The 25,460-nt window shown below is 35.7% G+C and overlaps 1 protein-coding gene across 1 annotated transcript; it reads left to right on the top strand.

Annotated features, from left to right (window-relative positions):
• The first annotated feature begins 526 nt into the window (after window positions 1-526).
• Window positions 527-1,318, top strand: LOC133081656 (serine/threonine-protein phosphatase 2A catalytic subunit beta isoform-like). The gene has a single exon (XM_061177979.1). The coding sequence runs from the start codon at window positions 580-582 to the stop codon at window positions 1,252-1,254; it is 675 nt and encodes a 224-aa protein (XP_061033962.1). The 5' UTR covers window positions 527-579; the 3' UTR covers window positions 1,255-1,318.
• The last annotated feature ends 24,142 nt before the right edge of the window (window positions 1,319-25,460 follow it).

The following is a 25,460-nucleotide window of genomic DNA, read 5'->3' as shown; positions in this document are numbered from 1 at the left end:
CCGGGAGCGGCCGGCGGGCGGGAGGCGGTGGCGGCAGGTGCCCATCGTCCGGCGGGAGCTCCGCGGAAGCCCCGCACCTTCCCGCGCCCTTCACCGACTCCTGGGGCGCGCGGCCCGACGGGCCAGGGCGGGCAGGGGTCTCCCGGAGGCCGTGCGCCCGGAGCCGCCCGCGGGGCTTGGGCGGGGCGCGGGGTCGCGCTCCCCGGCTCCTTCCTCTCCCACTGGGAGCTGGCGGCGGCGGCTGCGCCGGGCGAGGGGAGCGGCGCCCGGGACTGGGGCGCGCGGGGTCGGGGGGAGGGGGGCGGGAGGCAGCGGGGGAGGGGCTCGGGCCACCGTGGACGACAAGGCGTTCACCAAGGAGCTGGACCAGTGGGTCGAGCAGCTGAACGAGTGTAAACAGCTGAACGAGAATCAGTTGCGGACGCTGTGCGAAAAGGCTAAGGAAATTTTAACAAAAGAATCAAATGTGCAAGAGGTCCGTTGTCCTGTTACTGTCTGTGGAGATGTGCATGGTCAATTCCCTGATCTTATGGAACTCTTTGAATCGGTGGGAAGTCACCAGATACAAACTATCTATTCATGGGTGACTATGTAGACAGAGGTCATTATTCTGTGGAGACTGTGACTCTTCTTGTGGCATTAAAGGTGCGTTATCCAGAACGTATTACAATATTGAGAGGAAACCACGAAAGCCGACAAATATATGGCTTTTATGATGAATGTCTTCGAAAGTATGGGAATGCCAATGTTTGGAAATACTTTACAGATCTGTTTGACTATCTGCCACTTACAGCTTTAGTAGATGGACAAATATTCTGCCTCCATGGTGGCCTCTCCCCATCCATAGATACACTGGATCGTATAAGAGCCCTGGATCGTTTACAAGAAGTTCCACATGAGGGCCCAATGTGTGATCTGTTACGGTCAGATCCAGATGATCGTGGTGGGTGGGGTATTTCACCACTCAGGGCTGGCTACACATTTGGACAAGATATTTCTGAAACATTTAACCATGCCAATGGTCTCACACTGGTTTCTCGTGCTCACCAACTTGTAATGGAGGGATACAATTGGTGTCATGATCGGAATGTGGTTACCATTTTCAGTGCACCGAATTACTGTTACCGTTGTGGGAACCAGGCTGCTATCATGGAATTAGATGACACTTTGAAGTATTCCTTCCTTCAGTTTGACCCAGCACCTCGTCGTGGAGAGCCTCATGTGACCCGGCGCACCCCAGATTACTTTCTGTAAATTCGTCCTGGGAAAACCTGCCTTTGTATGTGGAAGTATACCTGGCTTTTTAAAATATGTATATTTAGAAACAAAACAAAACAAAACAAAACAACAGTAATCTATGTGTTTCTGTAACAAATTGGGATCTGTCTTGGCATTAAACCATATCATGGACCAAACTGTGCCATACTAATGATGAGCATTTAGCACAACTTGAGACTGAAATTAGTTCAACACTATGTTCTAGATAGGTCGGTCTTAACAGTTTCCCTGCTGTGTTTGTAGTAACCATTTTCCTTGGGACTGTTCCAGCAAAAAAGGTAACTAACTCCATCTCCTTTTGCACTTACTTAGAAATTTTAGTTGAGTGTTTAACTGGCATGGATTAATGGGGTTGGATTTTTATTTTTATTTATTTATTTATTTATTTTTAATTATTTAATTATTTAATTATTTATGGCTGCGTTGGGTCTTCGTTTCTGTGCGAGGACTTTCTCTTGTTGCGGCAAGCGGGGGCCACTCTTCATCGCGGTCTCTCTTGTTGCGGAGCACAGGCTCCAGACGCGCAGGCTCAGTAATTGTGGCTCACGGGCCTAGTTGCTCCGCGGCATGTGGGATCTTCCCAGACCAGGGCTCGAACCCGTGTCCCCTGCATTGGCAGGCAGATTCTCAACAACTGTGCCACCAGGGAAGCCCGGATTTTTATTTTTAAGAAAAATTCACAAGCTAACTTCCACTTAATTCATTACTGTGTATTTTATTGAAATGTATAATTAACTGAAAAAAAGATTCTTGGGAGTACGTTGTCATAACATTTAAAGAGATTTCCCTTCCTTTAAACTAAATTACTATTTTATGTTGATCTGCATATTTCTGTATATTTGTCATGACAGTGCTTGCATTCTATTTGGTGTACTGAGCAAATAAACTTTCCATTTTAAACAAACAAACAAAAAAAAGAATGGTGAACTTGAGGTTATTTGCTTATAAGACAATAGTAATTCCCAACAGGCCAGCTGAGCAGAGAAAAGGGATTCAGGAGGCTAATACAGAAGTCAGAGTAGACCATCAGCAAGTTAACATGGACTTGGCTACTGTCCTAGGGTTCAGAAAGGAGAACTCCAGGGAAGAAGGGGGAATGGACAGAAACAAAACAAAAATCCAGTCCTAGCAGACTGAAGTAGAAGGCAAGGTACCAAGGTAGGGACTCAGGCTCAGAAAATAATTAGTGAAAATGGGTTACCAGAATGGCAAGATGGGGACAAAGTGAACAAATCACAAGAGCATTTATCCAAAGGATCATAATTGCAGGTCCAAACAAGTAGCATGAGTAACTTGATATTGAGTCACAGAGTGATAGGATGGCAATTTTTAAAGCCTTATATTCTAAAATCAATGTTTCCAGGCTAAGCCTGCAGGTGGGAACAGTGGTCCCAGCTTTGGCACTAGGAGGACTAAGGATGTTTGAGATCAAGCAGGAATCAGAAAATGATAAATGGTAAATTTCTTTCCTGAAGCAATTATTTATGATGGCTTTGCTAGAAAGTCAATCTTTTACCTTCACAATGAGGGATAATGAATAGGTTTGCTCACCTATTCATTACAGGCATAAAGAAATAGCAAAAAAAAAAAAAAGACGAATAAAAATAAAATGAAGCACACAGAACAAAGAGAAAAGAAAACAGTGAAAAGAAAAGGAACAAGATAAAGTATGAGAAATTTGGAAAGAAAAGGAAAGGACTTTGCAAGCTTCCTATAAGAGGCATTAGAACAAGACCGGTGGAACTTTAAGAGGGGGAAAAGTATTTCAGCTGCAAAAAATCAACATAGCTTTATGAGACAAATCAACATAGAAGAATGGAATAAAATTTCATGGCAAGAAAGAGATTTAGATAATAGTGAATGACTTGGAACACCCTGTGTTGGTGGTCAGAACAGAACATATTCTCACATGATTTACTTATATATACAGTGAAATAAGTTATATGTGATTCATTATGAATGCTTAATTTCATGCTTTGTAAATTCTAGTTATAACCACGTTCATACAGCATATGTATTGCTATTCTTCAGTATTACTCTTCCACATTACTTACTTGCTTACTTACTAAAGGTCCTAGTTTTAAAAACTTGAAAATTTATTGATTGTATCCTACAATACTATCAAATGTCTGGTTTTGAATACCACCCCCTTAAAACCAAGATCATTCAACAATGAAAGAATAGTCTTTTCAACAAATGGTTCTGGGACAACTGGATATCCACATGCAAAAGAATGAAGTTGGACTCCTGCCTTACAACATATAGAAAAATAACTCAAAATGGATTAAAGATATAAATTTGAAGGCTGATGCTATAAAACTCAGGAAAAAACATAAGTGTAAGCTTTCTGACTTTGGATTAGGAAATGAATTTTTAGATATGACACCCAAAGCATGAGAAACAAAATAAAAAATAGATAAACTGGACTTCATCAAATTAAAATCATTTTTGTCTCAAAGGATACTATCAAGAAAGTGAAAAGACAAACCACAGAAAGGGAGAAAATATTTGCAAATCATGCATCTGTCAAGAGTCTAGTATCCAGAATATATAAAGAGACCTTATGTTAACAGTTAAAAACAATCCAAGTTAAAATGGGCAAAGTACTTGACATTTATACAAAGAAGATATACAAATGGCCAATAAACATGTGAAAAGATAATCAATATTATTAGTCATTAAGGAAACACAAAATAAAATCATAATGAGATACCACATTATACCCACTAGAATAAATATAATTTAAAAAAATAAGAAGTGTTGATGAAGATGTGAAAAAATTGGAACCCTCATATATTGCTGGTGGGAATGTAAAATGGTGCAGCTGCTGTGGAAAATACTTTAGTGGCTACTCAAAAATTAAACATGGAACAACCATATGACACAGCAACTCTACTCCTAGGTACACACCCAAAAGAATTGAAATCAGGTACTCAAGCAAATACTTGTACACAGGTGTTCACAGCAGTGCTATGCACAAATAACCAAAAGGTGGAAACAACCCAAATGTACATTAATGAATAAATGGATAAACAAAATGTATTTACATATAATAGAACATTATAGAATATTACTTAGACATAAAAAAGAATGAGATACTTACACATACTACAACTGGGATAGACATTATGTTAAATGAAAGAAACCAGACACAAAATGTCATATATATGATTCCATTTATATTAAATATTCAAAATAGATAAATCCATAGATATAGAAAGCAAACTGTTGGTAACCAGGGGTTGGGGGTGTAGAGAAGTAGAGAATAGAGAATGCCTGGAAAGGTAACGTGTTTCCTGTTCAGTTGGTAATAATATTTTAAAACTAGATAGAAGTTGTTGTTACACATTACTGTGAATGTATTAAATGTCACTGAATTCTACAATTTAAAATGGTTAATTTTATTGAGACACAGATGTAGAGAACAAATGTATGGACACCAAGGGGGGAAATCCGTGGGGGGGTGGGGGTGGTGATGTGATGAATTGGGCAATTGGGATTGACATGTATACACTGATGTGTATAAAATTGATAACTAATAAGAACCTGCTGTATAAAAAAATAAATAAAATAAAATTCAAAAAAAAATACACACCTATCCTTCTGATTAGTTGCACATCTATATTAATTGGGTCTTAACATGTAAGACCAAATCTATTAAATCGGCAAAAAAAAAAAGGTTAATTTTATGTTATGTGAATTTCACCTTAAAAACAAAAATATTTTTAAAAATAAAATAATTATAAATGTGAAGGTTTATATTTGGTCTCTCAATTCTATTCCACTAATCTATATGTCTATCCTTATCCAGTACCATGCTGGTTTCATTATCATTGTTTTCTAGTAAGTTTTGAAGAATGAATCCTCCAACTTTTTGCTTCTTTTTCAAGATTGTTTTAGCTATCCTGGGTCCCTTACAATTCCAAGTGAATTTTAAAATCAGCTTCTCAATTTTCACCAAAAATAATAAGCTTAGATTCTGACAGGTATTGTGTTGAATCTTTAGATCAATTTGGGAAGTCTTGCTATCTTAACACTATTAACTCTTACACTCCATGAACATGAGATGCTTTTCATTTATTTAGGTCTTCTTTAATGCCTTTCCACAATATTTTGCACTTATAGAGTATAAATTTGCACACTTTTTGTTAAACTTAACTCAAATATTTTATTATTTTAGATGATATTGTACATTGATTTCTTTGTTTCATTTTTGAACTGTTCATTACTCGTGTATAAAAATACAATTGATTTTTGCATATTGATCTTGTACCCAGCAGGTTTGTGAAACTCTTTTATTAGTCTTAATATTTTTGATTCTTTAGAATTTTCTACATATAATATCATGTCATCTGTGAATGCAGATCATTTTACTTCTTTCTTTCCAATCTTAATGCCTTTATTTATTGTTCTTGCCTACTTGCCCCAGCTAGAACATCCAGCACAATGCTGAATAAAAGTGGTCAGAGTGGAAATCTTTGTCTTGTTCCTGACTTTAGGAAGACAGCCTTTGAACATTACATATGATGTTAGCTGTTGGTTTTCATCCCTCTCCGTTATCTCCTTTGTGAGCTTGAAGTAGATCCATTCTTTTCCTAGTTTTCTGAGTGTTTTTGTCATGAAGGGTGTTGTATTTTGTCATATGATTTTTCTGCATGTAATAAGATGATCCTTAGATCATTTATTTTGCATTCTATTAATATGGTATATTACATTAATTGACTTTCAGATGTTAAAAAAGCTTGCATTTCTGGAATATGCAAGGACTAGAATCATGGTGGTCACTGCATATAATTATTTTTATATGTTGCTAGATTTAGTTTGCTAGTATTTTTTTGAGGATATTTCCATCTATATCATAAGAGATGTTGGGTTCTCTCCTCTTCTATTTTTTGAAGGAATTTGAAAAGAATTAGTATTACTTCTTCTTTAACTATTTGATAAAAGTCAGCAATGAAGCCATGCAGGCCTGGGCTTTTCTTTGTGTGTAGTATTATGATAAATAATAAAATACAATACAATTCAATTATCTTACCTGTTAGAGGTCTATTGAGATTGTCTAGTCTTTTTCAGTCTGTTTAGATAGCTTTTTTCTACCTAATTTTGTCCATTTCCATTGGGCCACTAGAGAACTCCTGGCCCCAGGAAATATTAATTGGCAAGAGCTCTCCCAGAGGGCTCCATCTCAACACTAAGACTGGGCTCCACTCAAGGGCCAGCAAGCTCCAGTGCTGGATGCCCCATGCCAAACGACTAGCAAGACAGGAACACAACCCTACCCATTAGCAGAGAGGCTGCCTAAAGTCACACTAAGCTCACAGACACACCAAAACACACCACTGGATGTGGCCCTGCCCACCAGAGGGACAAGATCCAGCGGTACCAACCAGAAGGCAGACACCAGTCCTCTGTCACCAGGAAGCCTACACAAGACACTAGACCAACCTCACCCACTGGGGGCAGACACCAGAAGTAAGAGGAACTATGACCCTGTAGCCTGTGGAAAGGAGATCCCAAAAAAAGTAAGTTAAACAAAATGAGAAGACAGAGAAATATGCTGCAGATGAAGAAGCAAGGTAAAAACCCACAAAACCAAACAAATGAAGAGGAAATAGGCAGTCTACCTGAAAAAGAATTCAGAGTAATGATAGTGAAGATGATCCAAAATCTTGGAAAGAAAATGGAGAAAATACAAGAAATGTTTAACAAGGACCTAGAAGAATTAAAGGGCAAACAAACAGTGATGAATTACAAAATAACGAAAATTTAAAAATACTCTAGAAGAAATCAATAGCAGAATAACTGAGGCAGAAGAACGGATAAGTGAGCTGGAAGATAGAATGGTAGAAATAACTGCCACAAAGCAGAATAAAGAAAAAAGAATGAAAAGAATGTAGGACTTCTCTGAGTCACAGAGACCTCTGGGACAACATAAAAAACAAACACATTCAAATTATATTGGTCCAGGGAGAAGAAGATAAATAGAAAGGGTCTGAGAAAATATTTGAAGAGATTATAGTCAAAAACTTCCCTAACATGGGAAAGGAAATAGTTACCCAAGTACAGTAAGCACAGAGAGTCCCATACAGGATAAACTGAAGGAGAAACACACCAAGACACATATTAATCAAACTATCAAAAATTAAAAACAAAGAAAAAATGTTAAAAGTAGCAAGGGAAAAGCAACAAATAACATACAAGGGAATCCCCATAAGGATATCAGCTGATTTTTCAGTAGAAACTCTGCAGACCAGAAGGGAGTGGCAGGATATATTTAAAGTGATGAAAGGGAAAAACCTACAACCAATATTACTCTACCCAGCAAGGCTCCCATTCAGATTCAATGGAGAAATTAAAACATTTACAGACAAGAAAAAGCTAAGAGAATTCAGCACGACCAAACCAGCTCTACAGAAAAATGCTAAAGGAGCTCTTCTAAGTGAGAAACACAAGAGAAGGAAAAGACCTACAAAAACAAAAACAAAACAATTAAGAAAATGGTAATTGGAAGGCACATATTGATAACTACCTTAAATGTGAATGCATTAAATGCTTCAACCAAAAGACATAGACTGTCTGAAAGGATACAAAAACAATACCCATATATATGCTGTCTACAAGAGACATACTTCAGACTTAGGGACACATACAGACTGAAAGTGAGAGAATGGAAAAAGATATTCCATGCAAATGGAAATCAAAAGAAATATGGAGGAGCAATGCTAATATCAGACAAAACAGGCTTTAAAATAAACACTATTACAATAGAGAAAGCAGGACAATACATAATGATCAAGGGATCAAGCAAGAAGAAGATATAACAATTATAAATAAATATACACCCAATATAGGAGCACTTCAATACATAAGGCAAATGCTAACTACTATAAAAGGGGAAATCGACAGTAGCACAATCATAGTGGGGGACTTTGACACCTCACTTACACCAATGGGCAGCTCATCCACACAGAAAATTAATAAGGAAACACAGCTTTAAATGACACAACAGACCAGATAGATTTAATTGATATTTACAGGAATTCCATCCAAAAAACAGCATATTGCTCGTTCTTCTCAAGTTTGCATGGAACATTCTTCAGGATGGATCATATCTTGGGTCACAAATCAAGCCTCGGTAAATTTAAGAAAATTGAAATCATATCAAGCTTCTTTTCTGACCACAAAGCTATGAGATTAGAAATCAATTACAGGAAAAAAACTGTAAAAAACACAAACACATGGAGGCTAAACAACACACTACTAAATAACCAAGTGGTCACTGAAGAAATCAAAGAGGAAATCAAAAAATACCTAGAGACAAATGACAACAAAAATACGAAGACCCAAAATCTATGGGATGTAGCAGAAGCAGTTCTAAAAGGGAAGTTTATAGCAATAAAATCATACGTCAAGCAAAAAGAAAAATCTCAGATAAACTATCTAACCTTATACCTAAAGGAACTAGAGAAAGAAGAACAAACAAAACCCCAAAGTTACTAGAAGGAAAGAAATCATAAACAGCAGAGCAGAAATAAATGAAATAGAAACAAAGAAAACAATAGCAAAGAAAAATAAAACTAAAAGCTGGTTCTTCAAGAAGATAAACAAGATTGATAAAACTTTACCCAGACTCATCAAGAAAACGAGGGAGAAGACTCAAATTAATAAAATTAGAAATGAAAATGAAGAAGTTACAATGGACACTGCAGAAATACAAAGGATCGTAAGAGACTACTACAAGGAACCATATGCCAACAAAATGGACAACCCGGAAGAAATGGAGAAATTCTTAGAAAGGTATAGTCAAGAAGAAATAGAAAATATGAACAGACCAATCACAAGCAATGAAAATGAAACTGATTTAAAATTTTCCAACAAACAATATTCCAGGACCAGATGGCTTCACAGGTGAATTCTATCAAACATTTAGAGAAAAGGTAACACCCATCCTTCTCAAACTCTTCCAAAAAATCACAGAGGAAGGAACACTCCCAAACTCATTCTATAAGGCCAACATCACCCTGATACCAAAACCTGACAAAGATATCACACACAAAAAATTTTAGACCAGTATAACTGATGAATATAGATGCAAATATCCTCAACAAAATACTAGCAAACAGAATCCAACAACACATTAAAAGGATCATATAACATAATCAAGTGGGCTTTATCCCAGGGATGCAAGGATCCTTCAATGTTTGCAAATCAAACAATGTGATACACCATATTAACAAACTGAAGAATAAAAATCATATGATCATCTCAATAGATGCAGAAGAAGCTTTTGACAAAATTCAGCACCCAATTATGATAAAAACTCTCCAGAGAGTGGGCATAGATGGAACCTACCTCAACATAATAAAGGCCATACATGACACACCCACTGCAAACATCATTCTCAATGGTGAAAAACTGAAAGCATTTTCTCTAAGATCAGGAACAAGACAAGGATGTTCACTCTCACCACTATTATTCAACATAGTTTTGGAAGTCCTTCCCATGGCAATCAGCGAAGAAAAAGAAATAAAATGATTACAAATTTTTAAAAAAGTAAAACTCTTACTGTTTGCAGATGACATGATACTATACATAGAAAATCCTAAAGATTCCACCAGCAAACTACTAGAGCTAATCAATAAATTTGGTGAAGTTGCAGGATACAAAATTAATGCACAGAAATCTCTTGCATTCCTATATACTAACAATGAAAGATCAGAAAGAGAAATTAAGGAAACAATCCCATTTACCATTGCAAAAAAAAGAATAAAATACCTAGGAGTAAACCTACTTAAGGAGGTAAAAGACCTGTCCTCAGAAAACTATAAGACACTGATGAAAGAAATCAAAGATGGCACAAACAGATGGAGAGCTATACCATGTTCTGGGATTGGAAGAATCAATATTGTGAAAATGACTATACTACACAATGCAATCTACAGATTCAGTGCAATCCCTATCAAAATACCAATGGCATTTTTCACAGAAAGAGAACAAAAAATCGTAAAATTTGTATGGAGACACTAAAGACCCCAAATAGCCAAAGCAATCTTGAGAAAAAAAAAAAAAAAAAAAAAAACAGAGATGGAGTAATCAGGCTCCCTGACTTCAGACTATACTACCAAACTAAAGTAATCAAGACAGTATGGTACTGGCACAAAAGCGGAAATACAGATCAATGGAACAGGATAAAAAGCCCAGAGATAAACCCACGTATCTATGGTCAACTAATCTATGACAAAGGAAGCAAGGATATACAATGGAGTAAAGACAGTCTCTTCAATAAGTGGTGCTGGGAAAACTGGACAGCTACATGTACAAGAATGAAATTAGAACACTCCTTAACACCATACACAAAAATAAACTCAAAATGTATTAAAGAAATAAATGTAAGAACAGACAGTATAAAATTCTTAGAGGAAAACATAGGCAAAACACTGTATGACATAAATCACAGCAAGATCCTTTTTGACTCACCTCCTAGAGTAATGGATATAAAAACAGAAATAAACAAATGGGACCTAATGGAACTTAAAAGCTTTTGCACAGCAAAGGAAACCATAATCAAGATGAAAAGACAACCCTCAGAATGGGAGAAAATACTTGCAAATGAATCAACGGACAAAGTATTAATCTCCAATATATACAAACAGCTCATGCAGGTCAATATCAAGAAAACAAACAAACAAATCAAAAAATGGGCAGAAGACCTAAATAGACATTCCTCCATAGAAGACATACAGATGACCAAGAGGCACATGAAAAGATGCTCAACATCACTAATTATTAGAGAAATACAAATCAAATCTATAATGAGCTATCAGCTCACACCGGTCAGAATGGCCGTCATCAAAAAATCTACAAACAATAAATGCTGGAGAGGGTGTGGTGTAAAGGGTACTCTCTTGCACTGTTGGTGGGAATGTAAATTGATACAGCCACTATGGAGAACAATATGGAGGGTCCTTAAAAAGCTAAAAATAGAATTACCATATGACCCAGCAATCCCACTACTGGGCATATACTCAGAGAAAACCATCATTGAAAAAGACACATGCACCCTAGTGTTCAGTGCAGTGCTATTTACAATAGCCAGGTCATGGAAGCAACCTGAATGTCCACTGACAGCCGAATGGATAAAAAGGATGTGGTACATATATATATAATGGAGTATTACTCAGCCATAAAAAGGAAAGAAATTGGGTCATTTGTAGAGACATGGATGGACCTAGAGACTGTCATACAGAGTGAAGTAAGTCAGAAAGAGAAAAACAAATATCGTATATTAACACATATATGTGGAATCTAGAAAAATTGTGCAGATGAACTGGTTTGCAAGGCAGAAATAGAGACACAGTCATAGAGAGCAAACATATGGACACCAAGAGTGGAAAGGGAGGGTGGGATGAATTGGAAGATTGGGATTGACATATATACACTAATATGTATAAAATAGATAGTTAATGAGAATGTGCTGTGTATCACAGGAAACTCCACTTCACTGTACAGTAGAAACTAACACAACATTGTAAAACAACTATACCCCAGTAAAAAATAAATAAATAAAATAATTTTGTCCATTTCATCCAATTTATTGGCACAACTTATTTATAGATTCCTTCAGAATCTTTTTACTTCTGTAGGTTGGTAGTAATGTGCCCTGCTTTCATTTTTGATTCTAGTAATTTGAGCCTTCTCTCTTTTCTTCTTGATCCATCTTGCTAATGGTTTGTTATTTTGTTTTTGAAGTATAGTTGATGTACAATATGACATATGTTACAGGTGTACAATATGGTAATTCACAATTTTTAAAGTTTATCCTCCATTTATAGTTATTATAAAATATTGGCTGTATTCCCTCTGTTGTACAATATAGCTTATTTTTTAAAATTTATTTATTTATTTACTTTTGTCTGCATTGGGTCTTCCTTGCTGCATGAGGGCTTTCTCTAGTTGCAGCGAGCGGGGGATACTCTTCATTCTGGTGTGTGGGCTTCTCACTGCGGTGGCTTCTTTTGTTGCGGAGCATGGGCTCTGGACACATGGGCTTCAGTAGTGTGGCATATGGGCTTAGTTGCTCTGTGGCATGTGGGATCTTCCCAGAGCAGGGCTCGAACCCATGGTCACCTGCATTGGCAGGTGTATTCTTAACAACTGTGCCACCAGGGAAGTCCCAATATAGCTTATTTTTATACATAATAGTTTGTACCTCTTAATCCCCTACCTCTGTATTACCCCTCCCCCTTCCCTCTCCCCAGTGGTAACCACTAGTTTGTTCTCTATATCTGTGAGTCTGCTTATTTTTTGTTATATTGACTATTTTGTTGTATTTTTTAAATTTCACATTTAAGTGATATGATACAGTGTTTGTCTTTCTCTCTTTGACTTATTTCACTTAACATAATATTCCCAAGTCCATCCATGTTGTTACAAATAGAAATATTTCATTCTTTTTTTATGGCTGAGCAGTATTCCACTGTATATATACATACCACATCTTCTTTATCTATTCATCTGTTGATGGACACTTAGGTTGCTTCCATATCTTGGCAATTGTAAATAATGCTGCTTTAAACGTTGGGGTGCATAGGTTTGTCATTTTTAAAAATCACTTTCAAAGAACCAGATTTTGGCTTCATTGCTTTTTCTATTGTATTTCTATTCTCTATTTTATTAATTTCCATTCTAATCTTTATTATATTCTTCCTTCTTCTTGCATCAGGTTTATCTTTCACCTCTTTTTCCAGTATCTTAAAGTAAAAGATGAGGTTTTGATTTGACATCTTTCTTCTTCCTTAATAAAGCCATTTATAGCTAAAAAATTATCTCCAATAACTGACTTAGCTCCATCCCATAAGTTTCTGCATGTCGTGTCTTTATTTTAATTCTTCTCAAATTTTTTTCTGACTTCCTTCTTGACTTCTTTAACCCATTGGTTATTTAAGAGTATGTTTTGAGAATTCCCTGGTGGTCCAGTGGTTAGGACTTGGTGCTTTCACTGCTGAGGCCAGGCTTCCATCCCTGGTCGGGGAGCTAAGATCATGCAAGCCAAGTGGTGCGGCCAAAATAAAACAGAAAGTATGTTTTAAAATATTTAGATATTTGTGGTTTCCCAAATTTCTTTGTTATTGATTTCTAATTTTATTCTATTGTGGTCAGAGAGCATAATTTTTATTATTTCTTTCTTTTAAATGTATTGTGGTTTGTTTTATTGTTTGTCATGGCTTAGCATATGGTTTATCCTGGAGAAAGTTTCATGTGCACTTGGGAATAATTTATATTCTGCTGTTGGATGGAGTGTTCCATAGATGTCTGTTAGGTCTGATTGGGTTCTAGTGTTGTTTAAAATTTCTATTTTTGATAGAAATTTTCTTCTTGATCTTCATTCTAGTTGTTCTATTATTATGAAAAGTGAGGTGTTGAAGTCTCCAGTTATTGCTGAATTGTTTATTTCTCCCTTCACTTCTGTCAGTTTTGCTTCATGTATTTTTTTGCTCTATTATTAGGTGTATATATGTTTATAATCATTATATCATAATATTATAGTCCTTCTAGGTTTCCTGTGGTTGCTGTTTGCAAAAATATATATTTTTCCATCATTTTACTTTCAATGTATTTGTATCTTTCAACATAAAGTGTTCCTTTAAAGGCAGCATATAGTTGGATCTAATCTTTTAAATCTGGTCTGACAATCTCTGCCTTTTGATTGGATCATTTAGTCCATTCATGTTCATTGTTACTATTGATATATTTGGATTTGTGTTTGGCATTTTACTTTTGGTTTTCTATATGTCTGATGCCTTTCATTCCTCTTTCTCCTTTACTGCTTTCTTTTGCATTATGTGGATAGTTTATAATGTGGCTCTTGGTATCTTCGTTTATTCCAAAAATAAATACTGTTGAATGCCTACTAATTGTCAGAGAAAAAATGCATACTCCTTACATTCAAGTAGTTAAGTAGTTAATTGAACTATTACAACACAATGAAATTATATGCTGATTAAAGGTATGTGCAGGATGTCCTGACAGTGCAGAGAACTCCAATAATTTACTTTGGATTCACCTATATCCTTCACCATCACCTCTCAGATTGGATCTGAAATTTTCCTCTGGCTTCACCACCACCAACACTACCATCACCATCTTTGCAGCAAGATGATAACAATTCAAATTACCATGGCATTTTTTTAATTAAAATTTATTCCAGAAAATCTAACTCATTTTAATCTGCAAAATATTTCACCTCCCATCTTCATTTCTGATTAGTGATCTTGTGTGAATTCCATACTTTATAAGTTATCTGGCAGAGAAATTATAATATCCTATTAAAAGTCAACTCCCTCTACTGTATAGTGCAGGGAACTCTACTCACTGCTCTGAGGTGACCTATATGGGAAGGAAATCAAAAAAAGAAGGGCTATATGTATACGTATAGTTGATTCACTCTGCCATACAGTAGAAACTAACACAACATTGTAAAGGAACTATATTCCAATAAAAATTTTTTAAAAAGCCAACTCCCTCTGTGCAGTGTAGCAAAAAGTAAAGATAGAGGAGTAGAGTTTGACCTCGACTGTATGTCTTTCTGAAGAATTTGGATACCATCTTGTATACAAAAGAAATTTGGTGAAATTTTTATAAGAAAGAATGGTGTGATAAAATTTCATTTTAGAAATAAAGCTGTGTTAAAGTGCATAGAGTAGGGAGAGATTTACATTATAAAGACTAATTTGGAATCTGTTTAATAGTCCTAGAGAAATGTGGTGAAGTTTCAACATAAACTCAGGTCGATGGAATCTAAAAAAAGGGGTACAAAGGAACTTTTTTACAAAACAGAAGTAGAGTCACAGATGTAGAAAACAAACTTATGGTTACCAGGGGATAAGGGGGGAGGGATAAATTGGGAGATTGGGATTGACATATACATACTACTATATATAAAACAGATAACCAATGAAAACCTGATGTATAGCACAGGGAACTCTACTCAATATTCTGTAATGGCCTATATGAGAAAAGAACCTAAAAAAAAAAAAAAGAGTGGATATATGTATATGTATAACTGATTCACTTTACTGTACAACTGAAACTAACACAACATTGTAAATCAACTATACTCCAATAAAAATTAAAAAAAAATAATAAAGCTCAGATCGACAGAGCCCAGATTAGGGTTGAGCTGCCATTATTTGATATATTGTGAGGATGACGGTGAGATATCTAAAGTGAAAGACTAGGTGAACTGTGACTCCATTTACTGGGATGAATAATAAGAAAGAAGGAACATATTCGAGGAAATTATTAGTCTGATTTCAGAGTTTAAATTTTTACTTAATTGTTCCTGACCCCAGTTTCCTCATCAGAGAAATATAAAGGCTTGACTATATGCTATCCAAAGTTCTACTTATTATAATCTATAACACTATTTTTTTCTTTTGCCAAGGAAAATACAAAAGTTCAGGCAATATGTTTCATCATATAGTAAGAGAGACCCTTTGGAATTCATGCTATCACATGTACCTTTATTATTACCTCATGCTTCATGCTTTGATTATGATCTATTGAAATTAAGTAAGGACATATTTTATTTTCACTACCTTCTTGGAATTGTTTCTGTGACTTTTCAAAGTGTTAGGCCACACAGAGGTCAAAATTTCCATGTGCTTAAACTTTCAGGATATCTTATTTCTAGTTCCCTTAGTGGAAAGGTCATAGGTAAATACTTTAGGTCACAAGAAAAAAACAGAGTCTTATTTTTTTTAAATGTAAAATAATCATTATTACATCTATATCCATATGAAATTTGGAAACTACAGATTAATTTACAGGCTTATAGGTTTATTAACTGATTTACAGCAAAATATTTTTCAGCATTGAAAAGCTGCAAAAAGGTAAGGTAGTTTATACCTCCAATATTCTTAGAATGCTTAGCTAAACTGCATTTTGTACAAATAAAATAGTGGAGCAATACCCAGATCTTCATTTCTAAATGCCATTCTCCAATTACAGAGACCAGGTCTCCCTAGAGAAATGGTGTCTCTTAGGGATGTGGTAGGAAAAAAAAAGAAAGATTATATGTAAGGGTTCTCCAGAGAAACAGAACAATTAGTGTGTGTGTGTGTGTGTGTGTGTGTGGAGAGGGAGAGAGGGGGAGAGAGAGAGAGATTTATTTATTATAAGGAATTGACTCATGCAATCATGGAAGCTAAGAAGTCCCAAGATATGCAGTTATCAAGCTGGAGATCCAGGAGAGCTGATGGTGTAGTTCTGGTTCCAGTCTGAAGGCCTGAGAAACAGGAGAGTTGATGGTGTTTCAGTCTGAAAGCAGGCAAGCTCGAGACCCAAGAAGAGCCAATGTTTTAGTTTGAGTCTGAAAGCAGGAATAAACTAATGTCTCAACTCAAGGTAATCAGGCACAAGGAGTTCCCTCTTACTTGAGGAAGGGTCAGATATTTTGTTCTTTTTAGGCCTTCAACTGATTGGATGATGGCCACCCACATATGGGAGGACAATCTGTTTTACTTAGTCTACTGATTCAGATGTTAATCTCGTACCAAAACACCCTGACAGATACACCCAGAATAATGTTTGACCGAATATCTGGACACCCCATGGCACAGTCAAGTTGACACATAAATTAATAATCACAATGAGCATCTTATAGTGCCAGAAAGTAAGGAAGTGCTCAAAAAAGAAAATGATAAGAAATGAAAAAATGATTCAGGAGCCAGTCTGAAAAAGCTCCAAATGGTCAAAACTGAAACAATTTGAACAACAAAATAAATATTATAGTATTGCATTATAACCCAAAGTATAAAATAAATATCCATGAGTGAATACTGATATAAATAAATGGTTGAATAAATAAATAAAGGGCTGAACTTAGTGACTCCCTTCCAAAAATGGAGTAAATAAAGGGAAATATAGTAACTGTTATGGGTTATGAGGTGAATGTTTGTGTCTCCCTTCCAAATTCATATATAGAAACCTTATCCACCAATGTGATGGTATTTGGAAATGGGCCTTTAGAAAGTAATAGGTTTAGCTTAGATCGTGAGGGTTGGACTCTCAGGATAGGATTAGTGCCCCTATAAGGAGAAGAAAACAGAGATCTCACTCTCAGTGTACACACAAAGAAGATGTTATATGAACACACAGCAAGAAGGTGGTCATCCACAAACCAGGAAGAGGGCCCTCATCAAGAACTGAATCTTTCAGCACCTTGATCTTAGAATTCCCAATCTTCAGAACTCTGATAAATCAATGTTTGTTGTTTAAGGTATCCAGTCTATAATATTTTGTTATAGCAGCCTGAGCTGACAATAACTTTACAGTGGAGGAACCTGTCAGATACCACCTTAAGCAAGTGATCAAGATCAATATCACCAACGATTCCATGTTGATATCATATACCCCCTGATATAATATGATGACATATAATATGGACAGGCACTTCACCTCTGTGGTATTCTTCTCCAAAATCCATAACCCATGTCTAGGCCTGAGGAAAACATCAGACAAACCCAAATTGAGCTACATTTTACAAAATATCTGACCAGTACTCCTCAAAACTCTGAAGATCAAAAGAAAAAAGAAAAGATTGAGAAAATGTCACAGACCAAAGGAGACTAGAAGGTATAATTATTAAATACAATGTGATATCCTGGACTGAATCCTGGAATAGAAAAAAAGACATTAGTGGAAAAACTGAGGAAGTCCAAATGAAGTCTGGAGTCCAGTTAATAGTAATGTACCAATGTTTTTTTCTTAGTTTTGACAAATACTCCATTTTACATTACTGTAAGATGTTAATAAAGGGAAAACTGAATGAAAGACCTCTCTGTACCACCTTTGCAATTTGTCTGTAAATCTAAAATTATTTCAAAATAAAAAGTGTTTTAAAAAACATGAGGAGACAGTGTTGTTAAACACAACCATTATTTTAAAATAAATTATATAAACTTATCATTAAATAAATCATATTAAAAGCAAAGAGAATTAATACTCAAAACTCATAATGTCCTCATTATTTTACTATCTATGCTCTTTAGGTTATTTATATCTATTTATTTGTCTGTTGGAAATAACAAGTAATTATGTGCTTCTGTGTTCAGTGACTGCTCATTGGTAGCTTAAAATTGGCTTTGGTTGGATTATTTACACAATGGAAATCAGCAAATACTATAAATCAGGGCTTCCTTCTAACTCTGCAATCCCTATCTCACTGAGAGCTAGTTGTTAAACATTTACCAACATATTACTGCTGCTAATACTACACAATATCCTTTTAATGAGCAAAACCTTAATTCAGTAGATGTCTTTACTGGCTGATCATCAGGTTTATCTTTAGAGCTCCTTTGCCACTAGGGATTTTAGACCCTGGGGAATAATTTTAGGAAGTACATTGTGTACAATGGTATTTTTGGGGTTTAGGTTGTGAAATTTTGTGGGTTTTGCTACTATCTTTTCTCCCTCATCCTCTTCCCCAATTAGCTCCTTTACCCTGTTAGCCATCTGGAGAGGGACTCATAACCCTAATAAGGTTACAGATTCTTAGCCTAAGATCTACAGGTGGGATTCAGAGAATCTGAGAAGTCCTTGAAAATTGTATGCAAGATTTGGAATATATGTACATTTGAAAAGAGGGCCTACAGCTTTCTTCAGATTTTCAAAGGGATTTATGACCTAAAGAAGATTAAGACACATTGATATTGAGTACCCTTTCAGAAAGAACTGTGTGTACACTGTGTAAGATGATAAATCCAAAAGAAACCAAATGACAAATCCCACTTTTGTATGATAAATGAAAACCTAACATCTGGTGGTTACTTAGCTGACTTGCCAGCCACCTGCCCTTTCATCATTCTCTTACTAATCCCCCTCTTACCTACCTAATCCCGTCTTTAGTTCAGAAACATTTTCTACATTTCTTCATTTTATTGTCATCTTTTTTTTCCTCTTATTTTTCTTTCCATGTCTACAGCACATCCCAAACAGGCTATATCAATGTCTGGTTAATTCAATTTTGCTTTGAATAATTGATTTTAAAGAGTTTATATCAAAACCAATGAACAAAAGATGCTTTATTATGAAAATCTTAATTTCAATATATTTTATAGGGTTACTAGTAATATGAGGCAAAGAAACTTCTGTGGAAATATTTGTGTCTATTTGTTGATCTAAAGTCTAATAGTAATATTCAGGGGAGGAGTTTAACAAGTAAATATCAAAAGGAAAGGCTATGGAGTCAGATCAAAATGGGTCGGTTATTCCATCACTTATTTATTTGTGTGACCTTGGGCAAGTCACTTAACCTCTCTAAACTGAGAATAATACTATTCCTTAACTCACAGAACTGTTGTAGGAATTAAATTAGATAAGTGGGAAGTGCTGACCCCAAGCCTGGTACCTAATAATCACTCAATAAATGTCAATAATGATTATATGATAAACTAAAATGGAGTTGTGCTAAATCTCCTTCCACTTGGTGTTTTGTAACAGGGAGAAGTGTGAAAGCAGAAGTATTAATTTTTTTTTTTATTTGCCAAACATTCACTGAGCACTTTTTTTGCATTATAAAGTGCTAAGAACTCTAAGAGACACAAAGATGACCAAGACAGTGTCCTTCTTCTCAGGGAGCATTCAGTTTAACATCCTTATAAATTATACTGTAAGATACATAAGAGAGGAAGAAATTACTATTGCTCTATTGTCAGCAATAACACCTCTTTCCCTCTAATCCTATTCATCCTTCACAAGTCTCAATCTCTGTGTGCCTCTGCCTTCAGTATCCTTCTTTCTTCTTCAACATAGTCCCCGTACTCTTATTCTCTCCCTCCTTCCTTGCCTCTTATGTTAAATCTCTTTCTAAAGTCATATATTTTCAGTTATTCTTATATCATGGTGTTTGTGTTAATAGTCAATCTAAGTTTAAATGAAAATTGTATTCAGTAAGTTACAGGTTCAAGTTCATATATGTGCAGTGGTCAAGGGACTAGGTGCATAAACTGAGCTGATGAAGGAAAGGACATTAAGAGGAAGAAGTCAGGAGAACTGATCCACAGAGTGATGGGCAAAGAAGAAAATGTCTGGGACATGTCTCTGAGTAGACAGAAGAAGCCTCGGTCCCCCATGGAGAAAAGATCCAAGGGCAAGGAAAATATCCAGATCAACAAAAAAATTGAGTAAGGTTGTGGGTAGTGATGTCCTATTAAATATTGAAAAGACATAGAAACCTCTGGCAGGTAGTATAACATCTATGATATCAGTCATGAAATTCAACAGTTTTAGCATGCGTTTATGTTTAATATTCTAAATAAAACAATTTTGATTCATTAAAAATAGGCTGAAATTTAACAACCACAAATGGAGCCTCGTTTATAATAAGAACATGGTAACCAGACCTAATCCTGGTGCTGTTTTTGTTTTATTTTTGGTTTACACTCAAAAATGTCTTTTTTAAGAAGACAGATTAAATATCAGAAGCACTTTTTTATTAGAAAAAGACATGTCAGACACAAAGAAGAGTAGAATTTCAAGGTAATTAAACTCCATCAAATAACAAGAAAGGCATCAACTATGAAAAGTGAAACTGCTTAGAATTTTTAACCTATATGCAAAACATTGTAACATCCCTACATTCAATCTATCATCAAGTCCTAACAATTCTCTTCTCATAATGTCTCTCATATCTGGCATTTTCCTTCCATTTTTTATAGCCACCTATTTATATGTATCACATTAGTAAGCCTCCTAGCTCATATCCCTGACTTTAATTCATCTTACATTCAGTTGGCAAAATAGTTTATCACAAATACCATTTTCATGCTAGTAACAGCTAACTACTAAGGACTTACTATGAAGCAGACACTTTTTTAAGTGATTTACTTGTAACATCTCAGTTAATCTTTACAACACTATGATGTAATTACTGTTATTATTTCTATTTTACAGAAGATGAAACTGAAGTGCAGAGAGATTATGTAATTTGCTCAAGGTCACATACTTCTGAGGCAAAGCAAGGCTGTTTGTGTCCAACTTCCAGACTTTTAGCCATTCTACTATATGACAGAGCCCAAGAACTTATGGTTTCTCCCTCCATTTTACTGTATCTGATTTTTTAATGTCATAAAGCCATAAGCAAAAACAGCTGGAAGTAATCTTGGAGTCCATCAAGCCCAGAGATTGCAAACGAGTATCACACAGGGAAATTATGGCCTATATAAATATTTTATTTGGTCTTCATGTTGTTTTAGTGTAAATTCCTTATCAACAATTAAAAATTGAAATATTTTACATAAAAATCAGAATTGTTGGTTTCTCTAGAAAAATTAGAATACTGAATCTGCAATTCCCACTTAGTCACAAACAGCTGAAATTCAGTTATATCTTTCTATTTAATCAAGGCATACATGTTTTAATTAGACAAGTCTCCACCTGTCCTTCACTCATTTAACTACCTGGCCCTTGTAGGAATTTGCACTTATGATCCATGGTTTGGTTGAACTCCAGATGGGGAATAGAGACTTAGAAAGGGACACTGACTTACCTAAGATGACACAGAGTGCTGGTAGCAAAACCAAGACTAGAGCCCGGAACTTTTTGACTCCCAATTCAAATCTCTTTCCACTACATGTGTTTCTTTTTCTGTGCCTTTGAATATGTTATTTTTCTTACTACCATTGTTCTCTCAACATTTTTTTCAGTCTTATTATTTTCGTCAAAACTGAACTCAAATTTTACCCCCATACATAGTTTTCCAGACTAATCCCATCTGACTCTGATCACAAATATAGTCAGCATTCCCTTAGCACTAATTAATTTGCACTTCCTGGCATGCTGCTTTTTAGAGCATTCAATCACTTCGCCTGTGTGTTCTTTTCCTTACCTAGCTCCTTAAGATTAAGCTTGAGCTGAGGCAAAATTTGTGAAGTTGATGAAACTTGTATTAGGTAGTTTCAGCTTCTTTCTCTGCCCTTTTGACTATCCAGTGCTCATTCCTGTGTTCTCTTCTTATTCCTATCAAAGCTTTCTTTAAGGAATACCTCTGATATCAACCATTTACCAAGGATCCATTAATTTGTTGGTATGGCAAACATTGTTTTAATTTTTTGAACTTAAATATCTTTATGTGAGACATTCAATTTCTAGTTCATCACAGGCCCCTTTAATCTAGCATCATAGACTTGGTCTGATTTACACACTTGTATTATTTGCCTAACCAATGTAAACATTTTAGTTTGTGTTCCTTACATTGTACCTTCCATTTTGGCTTCTGCATTATTCTTAAGACCCATTTCCACTTTGCCCCAGATTTGGTAACTGAATGCCTATCTTGCTCCCTGTGCTTGAGTCTAGGTAATGTTGGTAATCTTCCCCAAATCTCAAGCTCTGCCTTGTTATCAAGTGACACATTTCCTGATGTTAAACTAAGTCTACATATTTGTATCCTGAATGACATCTGCTCCTTGGTTCAATGGACTTGTACTCTGACTTACTTCAGGGAGCATGCTGTGTCTTCCCATTAGACCCTCACATGTTAACTATTAGTGTAAATGACCACCTGTTGCCATACCATCAGATATGGTACCTGTCTGCCAGATAGGACTTCCCTCCAATACTTATGGTTGAATCTAATCACAAGTACCTACCTCTGCCTAGTGGTAAGATCTAATATTCTTGCCAAGTTGATCTCATGGCACTTGCAATTAATTAGGCCACAGTCAAGAAAGCCTATTGATGTGACACTGAATGTGTATTTAAATTAATGAACTCCCTTTTCTAAAACAGAATAAATTTATATTTTGACATTTTAGAAATCAGAAAATATGAGAGATTGGAGATTTAGAGGATATGAAAGGGTAAAAAACATGAGGAGGAACTTCCCAAGGTCTCTGAAAAATCAGTCTGTATACAGGATTGTGATGCTGTTCAGCACCTTGGTAAGGATTTCTTTCTGTAAACCCATAAGTTCTAAGTATAGATGGAAGCTGAATAAAGATTGTGTTCTCTTTGGGAAATACAATACAAATTACACAACTTAACAAACCAGAAAAAGAAAAACAAGTTATTCAAAACTAAGTTATTTGTGAAAAAGACCCAAGCTAGTTATATTATTATAGTGAAGAAACTAGGAGTTTTAAAAATACTTGGAATTTTAGCCATGAAGCCCTGGCTCAAAAGAAGAAATGGTGAGGGACTTCCCTGGTGGCACAGTGGTTGGGAGTCCGCCTGCCAATGCTGGGGACACGTGTTCAACCCCTGGTCTGGGAGGATCCTGCATGCCGTGGAGCAACTAAGCCCATGCACCACGGCTACTGAGCCTGCTCTCTAGAGCCTGCGGGCCACAACTACTGAGCCCACACACCGCAACTACTGAAGCCCGTGTGCCTGGAGCCTGTGCTCCACAGTGAGAGAGGGCACCGCAGTGAGAGACCCGTGCACTGCAACGGGGAGTGGCTCCCGCTCACTGCAAGTAGAGAGAGCCCACACACAGAGACGAAGACCCAGCACAGCGAAAAATAAGTGCATAAAATAAATATTTTTTTTTAAAAAAAGAAGAAATGGTGAGCCTAATCAAAGTAAACACCTTGTAAAAAACTAGCCTGAACCTCTTCTTATTGAATAAGTTCTTACTCACATTTTTCTCTTTAATTTTTATCACTAACTGTTGGTTTTGTTTTTGTTAATGAAAGTAAAACTTGATTGCTTTTTTTAAGTTTAAATAAAATAACTAGTATTGCTTCTATGTTACACATAAGAAAACCATGAGAGCTAAATCACTAGTCCAAAATCTCCAAGAAGATAGCACTCAGAGTGAGAAAGTTCTGATTTTCACAGTTACATGATTAGGTGCAAAACCTCAACACAGTGATAAAGAACACATATCCTTAATATATTTATTAAATGTCTTATTAAAAACTATATGATAATTGAGACCTTCAAGATGGCGGAGGAGTAAGGTGTGGAAATCACCTTCCTCCCCACAAATACATCAAAAATACATCTATATATGTGTTAGCATACTGTATTTGCTTTTCTCTTTCTGACTTACTTCACTCTGTATGACAGACTCTAACTCCATCCACCTCACTACAAATACGTCCATTTCGTTTCTTTTTATGGCTGAGTAATATTCCATTGTATATATGTGCCACATCTTTATCCATTTATCTGTCAATGGACATTTAGGTTGCTTCCATGTCCTGGCTATTGTAAATAGAGATGCAATGAACAATGTGGTACTTGTCTCTTTTTGAATTATGGTTTTCTCATGGTATATGCCCAGTAGTGGGATTGCTGGGTCATATGGTAATCTATTTTTAGTTTTTTCTATTTACAATAGCCAGGACATGGAAGCAACCTAAGTGTCCATCAACAGATGAATGGATAAAGAAGATGTGGCACATATATACAATGGAATATTACTCAGCCTTAAAAAGAAATGAAATTGAGTTATTTGTAGTGAGGTGAATGGACCTAGAGTCTGTCATACAGAGTGAAGTAAGTCAGAAAGTGAAAAACAAATACTGTATGCTAACACATATATATGTAACCTAAAAAAAAAAATGGTTCTGAAGAACCTAGGGGCAGGACAGGAATAAAGACACAGATATCGAGAATGGACTAGAGGACACAGGGTGGGGGAAGGGTAAGCTGGGATGGAGTGAGAGAGTGGCATAAACATATATACACTACTCTAAGATTTAAAATGCATATTTTGACTTTTATTATAATCAAACAATATTATAACACTTCATGTATATTATAAAACCCTAATGACCAAAACCTTCATTTTGCCTTTCGTACATTTTTGTTATTGCTGTTACACATTTTAATTCCACATATTTTTAAAAAATACAATATATTGTTATCATTTTTCTTTAAAGTATCAATTACATTTCAAAGGGGTTTTCAAAATGAGATAAAAATGTATAAAAAAAGTACATCACTTGACTAATATGAAATAACATAATTCTTAAAACATCACTGCCATTTATACTACCCAGTGTTTTAGTACACATGTAATTTTCCACACACTGTTTCCAATCATTACAGGCTTCTAAATGACAAAGAACCTTTAATGCTATAGCAAAAGAGTAATATGTTCAATCTATCAACACTAGAGGAGTTCTCTTTTTTATATAAAATGTCAGAAGGTCAGTAAACAATGACTGCTGAAT

This window comes from Eubalaena glacialis, chromosome X (assembly GCF_028564815.1).
Source record: "Eubalaena glacialis isolate mEubGla1 chromosome X, mEubGla1.1.hap2.+ XY, whole genome shotgun sequence".
Classification (NCBI taxonomy): domain Eukaryota; kingdom Metazoa; phylum Chordata; class Mammalia; order Artiodactyla; family Balaenidae; genus Eubalaena; species Eubalaena glacialis.
This window is presented reverse-complemented; position numbering and strand designations above follow the sequence as displayed.